The sequence below is a fragment of the Oncorhynchus gorbuscha genome, linkage group LG03 (assembly GCF_021184085.1).
Source record: "Oncorhynchus gorbuscha isolate QuinsamMale2020 ecotype Even-year linkage group LG03, OgorEven_v1.0, whole genome shotgun sequence".
NCBI classification, from domain to species: Eukaryota; Metazoa; Chordata; class Actinopteri; order Salmoniformes; family Salmonidae; genus Oncorhynchus; species Oncorhynchus gorbuscha.
In genome coordinates, this window is record NC_060175.1 from 49,232,086 (window position 1) to 49,247,156 (window position 15,071).

Below are 15,071 nucleotides of genomic sequence, written 5' to 3' on the forward strand. Positions count from 1 at the left end.
CTGTTTATTTTATGGCGGTTTTGGAACAGTGGCTTCTTCCTTGCTGAGTGGCCTTTCAGTTTATGTGGATAGAGGACTCGTTTTACTGTGGATATAGGTACTTTTGTACCTGTTTCCTACAGCATCTTCACAAGATCCTTTGCTGTTGTTCTGGGATTGATTTGCACTTTTCAAACCAAAGTACGTTCAAATCTAGTAGACAGAACGTGTCTCCTTCCTGAGCAGTATGATGGGTGCGTGGTCCCATGGTGTTATACTTGCGTACTATTGTTTGTACAGATGAACATGGTACCTTCTGGCATTTGGAAATTGCTCCCAAGGATGAACCAGACTTGTGGAGGTCTACATTTTTTTTCTGAGGTCTTGGCTGATTTCTTTTCATTTTCCCATGTTGTCAAGCAAAGAGGCACTGCGTTTGAAGGTAGGCCTTGAAATACATCCACAGGTACACCTCTAATTGATTCAAATTATGCCAATTATCCTATCAGAAGCTTCTAAAGCCATGACATCATTTTCTGGAATTTTCCAAGCTGTTTAAAGGCACAGTTAACTTAGTGTATGTAAACTTCTGACCCACTGGAATTGTGATACAGTGAATTATATGGGAAATAATCTGTCTGTAAACAATTGTTGGAAAAATTACTTGTGTCATGTAGTAGATGTCCAAACCGACTTGCCAAAACTATACTTTAACATGAAGTTTGTGGAGTGGTTGAAAAACAAGTTTTAATGACTCCAACCTAAGTGTATGTAAACTTCCGAGTTCAACTGTAACTGCTGTTTGTTGAGATATTGCTTTTATTGTGTTGCAGCAAAAGGCCTGGTCGCCCGTATGATGGAGGTAGACCAGGATCAGAGGCTGACTGCTCAGGAGGCCATCAACCATGAGTGGTATGGAAATACACATTAACACAGTAGCCTACTATAGGGATATACCACAAGGCCGCAGTACTAAGGAGATATACCAGATGTGAAGTGAAAATGACCCCGATTTAATCTAGTTGATTGAGGAGTCCGTATGATGTGTCCGTGGTAAGTGTGATGTGTCTGAGTGTTCTAATAAATACGTACATTTAAACAGGTTGCCGCTGATGTTGTTTTAGTATTTCTCCCATCTGCTGAGCTGTCACTTATACTGTACATGTCAAGAGAAGATTACAATGGCCCATTATAGTGAAGTTCCCTTTCCCCCTTTATCTCCTCAGGATCTCTGGAAATGCAGCCTCAAATAAGAATATTAAGGATAATGTCTGCGCACAGATAGAGAAGAACTTTGCTAAAGCCAAGTGGAAGGTAAAGCCTCTCTTTTTATCTGTTCCAGTTCTTCATCACTGAAGGAGAGATGGGAGGGAACCATTGTTACGACCCTGGGTTTATAAGCGCGGGTATCGACTCTGCCGCTCGAGCATGCGTTACCTTCACAGTCGATAGAGCGCTGGACTTCGGGCTAGACGGTCGAGGGTTCGAGGCCTGCTCCCTGCCTGTTTCATTACACTATCGATCACACATTTGCTATATATGTTTTGTGGGCCTTGAGGATTTGAAATGGGATAAATGATTGGCGACAGTGCAAGTATGAGGCTTTAGAATTGGCTACATGTTCTGTAAAAGCTTTATGTATAGTAACTAGGTGCCTTGAGTTGAGTGTGTTCTGCGACTGCCTCCCACAGAAAGCGGTGCGGGTTACGACCATCATGAAGCGACTGAGAGCTCCAGAACAGAGTGCTGACTCGGGGGCAACCATCCCAGTAGTAGTAACCAGCTCTGCAGCAGGAGAACCCTCCCCAGCTCCAGCAGACCCCCAGGCTCTCAGTGACCCCTCTACAGCTACCGCTGCTGCAGCCCCCGAGGGGGAACCTGCTGCTGTCATAGAGCCCCCTGCTGGCATGGAGGCCGTGGCGTGTGATGCCACTCCCCATGGTGCCGCAGAGGTCACAGCTCCACCCCTGGCCCCTGAGGAGGCCAGCCCAGTGGAGGCCCCAGTTGAAGCGCCGGAGGAGGTTGATCCGTTGTCACTGTGTAACGGAGAGTCCCCGACTCCCCTCCAACCAGCAACTGAAGTTGACGATGGGCAGGTTTAGACGGTGAACTCCCTCCTATGACCTCCTTCACTCCCAGTGATAGTCTTTCCTGCACACTAGCATGGTGACACTGACTTATCTCTCTCACTTGCAGCATGAGTAACATCTCACAGAGCCTTTGTCCTATCTTTCATGAGTGTTGAATTGATCTGGCTACATGTATTCTGTGTTTTTGAAACATCCCTCTGGCCTTACAGGGGCTTTTTGTGTCTAATGCAGCGCAGCTAACAGCTACATATTTTCCTCTGAACTCTCCCCTTTAAAGCATATGGAAATATGTAATTGTACCAAACCTGCTTTGGGAACATTTTTACCCAGTCCTGCTCTCACAGTATTCCAATGCATTATCATTGCATACAATAAGGTAATGAACAGCTTGGCTTTGCTCTTGTAGTGTTGATTTTACATAATGATCTGTAGCGTTCCTCCTTTACACCCCTCTCTACACATGGAAAGATCCTGTTTGATCTCTTTTCGGGGTGAACATTGCTCTCTTTGTTATTTGTTGTATACAGTCATCAGTAGTTTTGTCTGTGCTGCAGCAATTATGTTTACTGGGGGATACAGCAGGCCCAGTGTAAGTGAATGGCAGCATCCACAACATGCTGGGTTAAATACGAAAGACATATTTCAGTTGAATGCATTCAGTTTACCAACTGACTAGGTATCCCCCAATCCCTTTCCCTCGCCAGCTTTCTGCTTAGGAAGGCACCACGTGGCTGTCAGTGTAAAGATTCTGTATATAGAGACCTTTGTAGAAGTAGTCAAAACGGCATGCATTCTTAACTTTTGCTGTTAATTTCAAAATGATAAGCACTTGGTGGAAAGAACGTGGTAATCCTGCAAAACATTAAGGTCTTTCTGTTCGTTAGGCTCCAAGTGGAGGGCACTGTTGATGCTAAATGTATTGTTCAAATAAACTTCTAACTATTCATATCATATATCAAGTGCCACTACTGTAAATGTACGATATATTAAATGAGTTGTGTTTGTTACACAGTAGTTTCTATGCATCTAGAATTCATTTTGTAGCTCATCTTTATGAATTTCACGGCAGGCCTCAGTCATAACATATCTTCATCCATCCTATGCGATTAGATCAACTTCTATAAAATGTCTTCTTTTTATTTTCATTCCGTTTCTGGTTTAACAGTTCTTCTGGCTTATTTATTCTTATACATCCTAAATTACGTAGATCCATTTGTAAATAAATATAATTTAGCCTACAAGGATCAATCATGATATTCTTTTCACAGTTGTATAACATTAGATTGTGACTGTGTAAAGCACCACCTGTAAAAGCCATTTTTCCCCCCCTCTTTTTACAAGTTGTTGTTGATTAAAGGAAACAGAATAATTAAGAGCAATTGTGTTAAACATCTTTCATATTTTTGCAAACATACTGTATGTATATGTTTATTTATTTATTTATTCATAGGTTTAATTATTCTCAAGATATTCATAACAATAACAAAAACATAATAGTAGTCGGTCTTTGGTCCCTTTCAGTATAGTCAATAACGATGTACTGCAAGAGTTCTCTGTAATCACTGTAATTTGAGCAATATTCTACTTGCTGCCGAAACTGTGATTCTTCGCTTGGTGTCCTCTATAAAGTGCATGTGCGTACCTGTAAGTTAAAAGCCTATAGACTTTGACAACAGTCAATACCCTGTCCAGACAGTTAGTCAAATAACACATGGCCAGTGTCAAACAAGGCAGAGCCTAGATCATATTAGTCGTGCTTCTGACTTGGGTCCAATCTTTCTGTTTATAGTACCAGCCATCTGTGCAGAGGGTGGCTCCTTCCTTGATCCAGCAAGACAGTGATGTTACTGTCAGCAAACAGTAGCTATTATACACACTTTAATTATACAGTGTATTAATGCATTTGTTGTCAAGGGACTATGCTTCTGTGTTCACCTGCACGTTCTATGGAAGTATGTATTAAAGAAAAGTTTGAGCAATTATTTTCAATGAAAGGCAGGAAGTCAAATCAAATTTGCTACTTCATTTTTTGTTGATCAGAGATCAAAGTTATTGCTCCCCAGTCTATTGCTTATGCATGTCTCTGACACCTACGAGAACATATACTGTATATATACATAAACAGTCAAAAGTTTGGACACACCTGCTCATTCAAGGGTTTTTCTTTATTTTTTACTATTTTCTACATTGTAGAATAAGTGAAAACATCACAACTATAAAATAACACATATGGAATCATGTAGTAACCAAAAAGTGTTAAACAAATAAAAAAATATTTTATATTTCAATTCTTCAAAGAAGCCACCCTTTGCCTTGATGACAGCTGTGCACTCTCTTGGCATTCTCTCAACCAGCTTCACCTGAAATGCTTTTCCAACAGTCTTGAAGGAGTTCCCACATATGCTGAGCACTTCTTGGCTGCTTTTCTTTCACCCTGTGGTCCAACTCAAACCATCTCAATTGGGTTGAGGTCCGGTGATTGTGGAGGCCAAGTCATCTGAGGCAGCACTCCATCACTTTCCTTCTTGGTCAAATAGGCTTTACACAGCCTGGAGGTGTTTTGAGTCATTGTCCTGTTGAAAAATAAATGATAGTCCCACTAAGCACAAACCAGATGAGATGGTATATCGCTGCAGAATGCTGTGGTAACCATGCTGGTTAAGTGTGCCTTGAATTTTAAATAAATCACAGATGGTGTCACCAGCAAAGCAACTCCACACCATCACACCTCCTCCTCCGTGCTTCACAATGGGAACCACATATGCAGAGATCATCTGTTCACCTACTCTGCGCCTCACAAACCCACGACCATTGGAACCAAAAATCTCAAATTTGGACTCATCAGACCAAACAACAGATTTCCACTGGTCAGATGTCTATTGCTCGTGTTTCATGGCCCAAGCAAGTATCTTCTTCTTATTGGATTCCTTTATTAGTGGTTTCTTTGCAGCAGAGGTAACTTCGAGTCTTACTTTCCTGTGATGGTCCTCATGAAAGCCAGTTTCATTATAGCGGTTTATGGTTTTTGCGACTGCACTTTGTCTTAAATTAATGATGGACTGTCATTTCTTTGTTTATTTGAGCTGTTATTGCCATAATATGGACTTGATATTTTACTAAATAGGGCTATCTTCTGTATACCACCCCTACCTTTTCACAACACAACTGATTGGCTCAAACGGATTAAGGAAAAAAATTCCCAAAAATTAACAAGGCACACCTGTTAATTGAAATGCATTCCAGGTGACTACCTCATGAAGCTGGTTGAAAGAATGCCAAGAGTGTGCAAAGCTGTCATCAAGATAAAGGGTGGCTACTTTGAAGAATCTTAGATTTAAAATATATTTTGATCTGTTTAACATGTTTTTGGTTACTACATGAATCCATGTGTGTTATTTCATAGTTTTGATGTCTTGGTATCTAGAAAATAGTTTTAAAAAAATGTTTTAAATAAAAACATTGCATGAGTAGCTGTGTCCAAACTTTGACTGGTATGGTGTGTGTATATATATATATATATATATATATATATATATATATACATACTGATTGATATGCATATTCAAATACATTATTGAGATATAGCATTACACAATGTCTTCATTTTGCCAGAACATTTTGATTTCTATGAAAAGCTTAACAGCAATATTTAAAAACGTGTGAGAATATACCATCTTGTTACTTACGACCGCAAATAAATACTGTTACACAATCTTAAGCAATGCTTTGTTTCAGAGCCACTGTATTTAGTATTCCATGTCTGTTCATTTCATGCTCTTTCTGATGTACCTTTTATTTCTCAATGTAATGGTCATCTAGACCAGTGGTCAGCTGTAGGTCCTGACTGTCTCTCATCTGTAGGCTCTGTACTGTACTCCTTGACTGAGTTCATGACTTTGATGGTAATAAAAGTATACTCATGGAATATGTGGTCACGAGTCCCTATGGCTCCCTCCGTTTTGAAAGATGTATAGTATTATATGTCTTTCTGAGACCAGGTTGCTTGTTGCTTCGTAACTACAGTACGAAGGAGAATAAAGGGGAGGATTTACGTTGATGGTTAGGTGAACTAACGACAAAGGTTAGGATCATAGATTAAGTGAATATTAAATAAGGATTAGGGGAAGGGTTAGCTAACATGCTACAGTTGTACCTTACGCCACTCAAACAGGCAACCTTTAGATTGCTGGACGGTCGCAGATTACGCCCACCCATCCTCCCTGACCAACCTCCCTACTTTTATTTCTGTCTAAAGTAACTAGACCATTAGTAGGTATCATACATCTTGGAGGTGCTCAGACATACATAATGTATGTTACGTATGGCTTTGAGGCCAGGCTGCTATGTCTATCTCACTTATTCTTCTCAGCCGCTTACCTTTCTGAGATGTGCTGTACACGGCTAGAACATGTTTTTACCTGGAACGGCAAGCAACCATCCAATACAGGGAAAACGCTCATGGCTCGAATTCAATCCGTATCGCGGAAGATACAGCGTGATTGGAATGACATATGCAGCGCTTACCTTCATGCAGTCTCCGCCGATGCGCGAACGTTGCCTTTAAATTTCAAACACGAGCTCATATCATCAGCTCTACGGATTGAATTGAGCCTTCAGTTAATGTTGCAATTGAAAGCTGACTAATAAAAGCAGCTTGTACATGAAATGACATGATCAAGCTTAATTTTAAAGCTTAAATGGACAGAATTACCAGTGACTCATAAGCAGGCTCATCATATCGTGCCCTCTGTCATGTGTTATGTACGTGTTGACAGTAGCCTCTCTAAACAGTAGAGCATACAGTGCATTTGGGACATTTTGTTACGTTACAGCCTTTTTCCTCATCAATTTACACACAATACCCCATAATGAGAAAGCAAAAACAGATTTGTATACATTTTTGCACATTTATTTTTTTTAAACCATTTCAACTGAAATATCACACTTACATAAGTATTCAAACCCTTTACTCAGTACTTTGTCATACTTGGAAGATCCTTTCCAGCTCTGTCAGGTTGAATGGGCAGCTTTGCTGCGCAGCTATTTTCAGGTCTCTCCAGAGATGTTAGTTCGGGTTCAAGTCCGGGCTCTGGCTCAAGGACATTCAGAAACTTGTCCCAAAGTCACTCCTGCGTTGTCTTGGCTGTGTGGTTGTTGTCCTGTTGGAAGGTGAACCTTCGCCCCCAGTTTGAGGTCCTGAGCGCTCTGGAGCAGGCTTTCATCAACGATCTCTGTACTTTGCTCCATTCATATTTCCCTCGATTCTGACAAGTCTCCTAGTCCCTGCTGCTAAATATCATCCCCACAACATAATGCTGCCACCACAATTCTTCACTGTAGGGATGGTGCCAAGTTTCCTCCAGATGTGATATTTGGCATTCAGGCCAAATAGTTCAATCTTGGTTTCATCAGACCAGAGAATCTTGTTTCTCGTGGTGTGAGAGCCCTTTAGGTGCCTTTAACTCCAAGCGGGCTGTCATGTGCCTTTTACTGAAGAGTGGCTTCAGTTTGGCCACTCTACCATAACGGCCTGATTGGTGGAATGCTGCAGAGATGGTTGTCCTTCTGGAAGGTTCTCCCATCCATAGAGTAATTCTGGAGCTCTGTCAGAGTGACCATTAGGTTCTTGGTCACCTCCCTGACCAAGGCCCTTCTCCCTCGATTGCTCAGTTTGGCCCCCCGGCTAGCTCTAGGAGGAGTCTAGGTGGTTCCAAACTTCTTCCATTTAAGAATGATGTAGGCCACTGTGTTCAATGGAAACAGAATGCACCTGATCTCAATTTCAAGTCTCATAGCAAAGGGTCTGAATACTTATGTAAATAAGATATTTATATTTTTTAAATACATTTGCAAAGATGTCTGAACCTGTTTTCACTGGGGTATTGTGGGAACATTGATTTAATTAAAAAAATCCATTTAGAATACGACTGTAACGTAACAAAATGTGGAAAAAGGGAAGGGCTCTGAAGACTTTCCGAATGCACTGTAAATGAATAACTTTTTCAATTTAACTTTAACTCATATTCTAGTATGATGTTATACAAGAACAATCCCTAAGTGTGCTATGCCAAAACGGACACAATTCGAGTGACTCTCCAGGATACTTGGAATGAATTCAGATTGGTCTCTTTGAATGTTAATTGGATAAAGACGGCTGAGATGGGAATGGGATATCCTTCCTTTAGAGAGGCTTGCCATGTCTCATGCCTTCTGTTCATCTGTATTGTGGTGGGAGGAATGAGAGTCCGTTTCCTGCCCCTCTTAAAACTGGCGGTCGCTGAGATTAAAAGCCAGTAATAACAGCTATTCCTTACCCAGTGGGACATGGGACTTTAACATGCCTTTCACTTAGTTTCCAGTTAGATTTCACTGAATAATGGTTGTGTACACAGACTTGCACATGTTATCGGAAGTGCAACTAAATGCTAATGTTTCTAGCTCCAACAGTGCAGCAATACCTATCAATACAAAACAATACTCACACAGAGCCCCACCTGTTTTGAGCCCCACCTGTATAGCAAAAAAAATGGTATTGCATGTTTTGCATGTTATTTGTGTATGTATCACATGTCAGTTCGAAACAATGTAAACACACACACACACACACACACACACACACACACACACACACACACACACACACACACACACACACACACACACACACACACACACACACACACACACACACACACACACACACACATACATTGAGTTAATAAAGCCACATACGAATCTGGTCTATTTTGTGCTTTCTTGAGTAAGGCAGCTCCAAAATGCAGGTGTTTCAGCCTAGCTCAGTGATTTATGTGGTGGAGGGGCAGCCAGCAGAAAATACTGTGCATAGTGTTTGGTAATCTTCTCTAATTGCGCAGTGATTGGCTCAGTGTTCTGTCACAGCAAAATCTATAGGGAGAGCTAGAAAGTTCAAGCCCACTTGGGTGCTGCCATCCAAGAAGGCTCAAGGTCATTGGCCACAAATAAAATGACGTCAACTCACATATCTACTGTAGCTTTGCAAACTAAACAAGCAGTCATCATCATGAATCACTTCGACAATCTACTGGCAAATGCTTTTCAATCCTTGTCATATGCAGATCCTTGGCCCCCTTTATTTATGCTACGGTTCTGACTTTGTGTACAGGATACTGTAAGAACGGCCCATGTTCTGAATTCTGTCGTTGTACATTAAAAAGTAAACTACGTCCATCTTAGCTTGCTCATTAATGTCTTAATCAAATTACGGATTGCCTCTTATCCGCTTATCATCCCTTTATGCCGTAGTTTGTTCATCTCAATTGTCAGTAGAAACCACATTTGCTAAAGCAAGTCAGCCCTATCAGCTATGTTCTCACAACTTACAGGCTTGTTTTCGAGTTGCTGTGCATTTGGTTGCCAACCTATTTTGCTACCTGACAACTTTATGGTTTTCACTTTTTAATTACCGTTCATATATTTATAAATTTTTTCCTCAACTTTTTCACTCCGGACGCTTTATCTGGACACGATTCGTCAGGACCTCCAACAGCCGAAGCTAAGTAGTAACATTAACATGATGCCTTCTAATTGTAGTCGCTGTACTCGCCTTACGGCGAGGATAGCTGTGCTACAAGCCCAGCTTCAGACGCAATCGTTAGGCAAGGGTAATTTCAGTGTAGGAAAGGATGAAACAGCGTCTGTGCCACCAGTAAGTACAGATAGTAGTATAATGGATTCTGGAAGGAAATGCTGTAGGAAAGCTCAACCGGTGTCGCTCATTCAGCTGACAGAAACTTTCAACCGGGTTTCCCTATTAAGCGAGTCGGAGTCAGAGGCCGAGTCTTCTCTGGTCTCTACTCCTCCCGTTACGGGGTCTGAGACGCCGAAGCTTCACACCATTAGCTCTGACAAATTGAAAACTCTAGTCATTGGCGACTTCATTACCCGCAGTATTAGACTTAAAACGAATCATCCAGCGATCATACACTGTTTACCAGGGGGCAGGGCTACCGACGTTAAGGCTAATCTGAAGATGGTGCTGGCTAAAGCTAAAACTGGCGAGTGTAGAGAGTATAGAGATATTGTTATCCACGTCGGCACCAACGATGTTAGGATGAAACAGTCAGAGATCACCAAGCGCAACATAGCTTCTGCGTGCAGCTAGAAAGATGTGTCGGCATCGAGTAATTGTCTCTGGCCCCCTCCCAGTTAGGGGGAGTGATGAGCTCTACAGCAGAGTCTCACAATTCAATAGCTGGTTGAAAACTGTTTTCTGCCCCTCCCAAAAGATAGAATTTGTAGATAATTGGCCCTCTTTCTGGGACTCACCCACAAACAGGACCAAGCCTGACCTGCTGAGGAGTGATGGACTCCATCCTAGCTGGAGGGGTGCTCTCATCTTATCTACCAACATAGACAGGGCTCTAACTCCTCTAGCTCCACAATGAAATAGGGTGCAGGCCAGGCAGCAGGCTGTTAGCCAGCCTGCCAGCATAGTGGAGTCTGCCACTAGCACAGTCAGTGTAGTCAGCTCAGCTATCACCATTGAGACCGTGCCTGTGCCTCGACCTAGGTTGGGCAAAACTAAACATGTCGGTGTTCGCCTTAGCAATCTCACTAGGATAAAGACCACCTCCATTCCTGTCATTACTGAAAGAGATCATGATACCTCACATCTCAAAATAGGGCTACTTAATGTTAGATCCCTTACTTCAAAGGCAATTCTAGTCAATGAACTAATCACTGATCATAATCTTGATGTGATTGGCCTGACTGAAACATGGCTTAATCCTGATGAATTTATTGTGTTAAATGAGGCCTCACCTCCTGGCTACATTAGTGACCATATCCCCCGTGCATCCCGCAAAGGCGGAGGTGTTGCTAACATTTACGATAGCAAATTTCAATTTACAAAAAAAAAAGACGTTTTCGTCTTTTGAGCTTCTAGTCATGAAATCTATGCAGCCTACTTAATCACTTTTTATAGCTACTGTTTACAGGCCTCCTGGGCCATATACAGTGTTTCTCACTGAGTTCCCTGAATTCCTATCGGACCTTGTAGTCATAGCAGATAATATTCTAATCTTTGGTGACTTTAATATTCACATGGAAAAGTCCACAGACCCACTCCAAAAGGCTTTCGGATCCATCATCGACTCAGTGGGTTTTGTCCAACATGTCTCTGGACCCACTCACTGTCACAGTCATACGCTGGACCTAGTTTTGTCCCATGGAATAAATGTTGTGGATCTTAATGTTTTTCCTCATAATCCTGGACTATCGGACCACCATTTTATTACGTTTGCAATTGCAACAAATAATCTGCTCAGACCCCAACCAAGGACCATCAAAAGTCGTGCTATAAATTCACAGACAACACAAAGATTCCTTGATGCCCTTCCAGACTCCCTCTGCCTACCCAAGGACGCCAGAGGACAAAAATCAGTTAACCACCTAACTGAGGATCTCGATTTAACCTAGCGCAATACCCTAGATGCAGTTGCACCCCTAAAAACTAAAAACATTTCTCATAAAAAACTAGCTCCCTGGTACACAGAAAATACCCGAGCTCTGAAGCAAGTTTCCAGAAAATTGGAACGGAAATGGCGCCACAACAAACTGGAAGTCTTCCGACTAGCTTGGAAAGACGGTACCGTGCAGTACCGAAGAGCCCTTACTGCTGCTCAATCATCCTATTTTTCTAACTTAATTGAGGAAAATAAGAACAATCCGAAATTCCTTTTTGATACTGTCGCAAAGCTAACTAAAAAGCAGCATTCCCCAAGAGAGGATGACTTTCACTTTAGCAGTGATAAATTCATGAACTTCTTTGAGGAAAAGATTATGATTATTAGAAAGCAAATTACGGACTCCTCTTTAAACCTGCGTATTCCTCCAAACCTCAGTTGTCCTGAGTCTGCACAACTCTGCCAGGACCTAGGATCAAGAGAGACGCTCAAGTGTTTTAGTACTATATCTCTTGACACAATGATGAAAATAATCATGGCCTCTAAACCTTCAAGCTGCATACTGGACCCTATTCCAACTAAACTACTGAAAGAGCTGCTTCCTGTGCTTGGCACTCCTATGTTGAACATAATAAACGGCTCTCTATCCACTGGATGTGTACCAAACTTACTAAAAGTGGCAGTAATAAAGCCTCTCTTGAAAAAGCCAAACCTTGACCCAGAAAATATAAAAAACTATCGGCCTATATCGAATCTTCCATTCCTCTCAAAATTTTTAGAAAAGGCTGTTGCGCAGCAACTCACTGCCTTCCTGAAGACAAAAAATGTATACGAAATGCTTCAGTCTGGTTTTAGACCCCATCATAGTACTGAGATGGCACTTGTGAAGGTGGTAAATTACATTTTAATGGCATCGGACCGAGGCTCTGCATCTGTCCTCGTGCTCCTAGACCTTAGTGCTGCTTTTGATACCGTCGATCACCACATTCTTTTGGAGAGATTGGAAACCCAAATTGGTCTACACGGACATGTTCTGACCTGGTTTAGATCTTATCTGTCGGAAAGATATCAGTTTGTCTCTGTGAATGGTTTGTCCTCTGGCAAATCAACTGTAAATTTCGGTGTTCCTCAAGGTTCTGTTTTAGGACCACTATTGTTTTCACTATACATTTTACCTCTTGGAGATGTTATTCGATAACATAATGTTAACTTTCACTGCTATGCGGATGACACACAGCTGTACATTTCAATGAAACATGGTGAAGCCCCAAAATTGCCCTCGCTAGAAGCATGTGTTTCAGACATAAGGAAGTGGATGGTTGCAAACTTTCTACTATTAAACTCGGACAAAACAGAGATGCTTGTTCTAGGTCCCAAGAAACAAAGAGATCTTCTGTTGAATCTGACAATTAATCTTAATGGTTGTACAGTCGTCTCAAATAAAACTGTGAAGGACCTCGGCGTTACTCTGGACCCTGATCTCTCTTTTGAAGAACATATCAAGACCATTTCGAGGACAGCTTTTTTCCATCTACGTAATATTGCAAAAATCTGAAACTTTCTGTCCAAAAATGATGCAGAAAAATTAATCCATGCTTTTGTCACTTCTAGGTTAGACTACTGCAATGCTGTACTTTCTGGCTACCCGGATAAAGCACTAAATAAACTTCAGTTAGTGCTAAATACGGCTGCTAGAATCCTGACTAGAACCAAAAAAATTGATCATATTACTCCAGTGCTAGCCTCTCTACACTGGCTTCCTGTCAAATCAAGGGCTGATTTCAAGGTTTTACTGCTAACCTACAAAGCATTACATGGGCTTGCTCCTACATATCTCTCTGATTTGGTCCTGCCGTACATACCTACACGTACGCTACGGTCACAAGACGCAGGCCTCCTAATTGTCCCTAGAATTTCTAAGCAAACAGCTGGAGGCAGGGCTTTCTCCTATAGAGCTCCATTTTTATGGAACGGTCTGCCTACCCATGTCAGAGACGCAAACTCGGTCTCAACCTTTAAGTCTTTACTGAAGACTCATCTCTTCAGCGGGTCATATGATTGAGTGTAGTCTGGCCCAGGAGTGGGAAGGTGAACGGAAAGGCTCTGGAGCAAAGAACCGCCCTTGCTGTCTCTGCCTGGCCGGTTCCCCTCTTTCCACTGCGATTCTCTGCCTCTAACCCTATTACAGGGGCTGAGTCACTGGCTTACTGGGGCTCTCTCATGCCGTCCCTGCAGGGGGTGTGTCACCTGAGTGGGTTGATTCACTGATGTGGTCATCCTGTCTGGGTTGGCGCCCCCCCTCCTTGGGATGTGCCGTGGCGGAGATCTTTGTGGGCTATACTCAGCCTTGTCTCAGGATGGTAAGTTGGTGGTTGAAGATATCCCTCTAGTGGTGTGGGGGCTGTGCTTTGGCAAAGTGGGTGGGGTTATATCCTTCCTGTTTGGCCCTGTCCGGGGGTGTCCTCGGATGGGGCCACAGTGTCTCCTAACCCCTCCTGTCTCAGCCTCCAGTATTTATGCTGCAGTAGTTTGTGTCGGGGGACTAGGGTCAGTTTGTTATATCTGGAGTATTTCCCGTCCTAATCGGTGTCCTGTGTGAATCTAAGTGTGCGTTCTCTAATTATCTCCTTTCTTTCTCTCTCTCGGAGAACCTGAGCCCTAAGACCATGCCCCAGGACTACCTGACATGATGACTCCTTGCTGTCCCCAGTCCACCTGGCCATGCTGCTGCTCCAGTTTCAACTGTTCTGCCTTACTATTATTCGACCATGCTGGTCATTTATGAACATCTTGGCCATGTTCTGTTATAATCTCTCCACCCGGCACAGCCAGAAGAGGATTGGCCACCCCACATATGCTCTCTCTTATTCTCTCTCAGAGGACCTGAGCCCTAGGACCGTGCCCCAGGACTACCTGACATGATGACTCCTTCCTGTCCCCAGTCCACCTGACTGTGCTGCTGCTCCAGTTTCAACTGTTCTGCCTTGCTATTATTCGACCATGCTGGTCATTTATGAACATTTGAACATCTTGGCCATGTTCTGTTATAATCTCCACCCGGCACAGCCAGAAGAGGACTGGCCACCCCACATAGCCTGGTTCCTCTCTAGGTTTCTTCCTAGGTTTTGGCCTTTCTAGGGAGTTTTTCCCAGCCACCGTGCTTCTACACCTGCATTGCTTGCTGTTTGGGGTTTTAGGCTGGGTTTCTGTACAGCACTTTGAGATATCAGCTGATGTACGAAGGGCTATATAAATACAATTTTGATTTGATTTGATTTTTTAAAGGGCAGTAAATTAGGCTAAATATACTTTTTCGCTGCCAGACAAGGCTCCGCTGATAGCCAGGTGTAGCTAGCGATGGTAAGGATTCACTCCATTGTGCTGAAAATAAATCTCTACTGTTGGGACAGCTTTATGTAGGCCCTAACAGTTTGCGGGCACCGTTTTTCACCGTTTTAGTGCAATTAATGTATTGTTTAGCGTTGTGTTGTGTAGTGGCTTTTCTGGCATGCATAAAATAAAATTAGTTTTCCACACCAAGATTGACATACTAAAA

At 42.5% G+C, this 15,071-nt stretch overlaps 1 protein-coding gene across 1 annotated transcript in view; it reads left to right on the forward strand.

The window, feature by feature from the left end:
- The window catches only part of LOC124020638 (caM kinase-like vesicle-associated protein), a 99,168-nt gene extending 94,885 nt beyond the window's left edge, over positions 1-4,283 (forward strand). The window contains exons 9-11 of the mRNA XM_046335882.1: positions 813-891; positions 1,206-1,293; positions 1,671-4,283. Of these exons, the coding sequence (XP_046191838.1) occupies positions 813-891; positions 1,206-1,293; positions 1,671-2,081 (578 nt within the window). The 3' untranslated portion in view covers positions 2,082-4,283. The remainder of the gene's footprint in view (positions 1-812; positions 892-1,205; positions 1,294-1,670) is intronic.
- Positions 4,284-15,071: the final 10,788 nt, after the last annotated feature.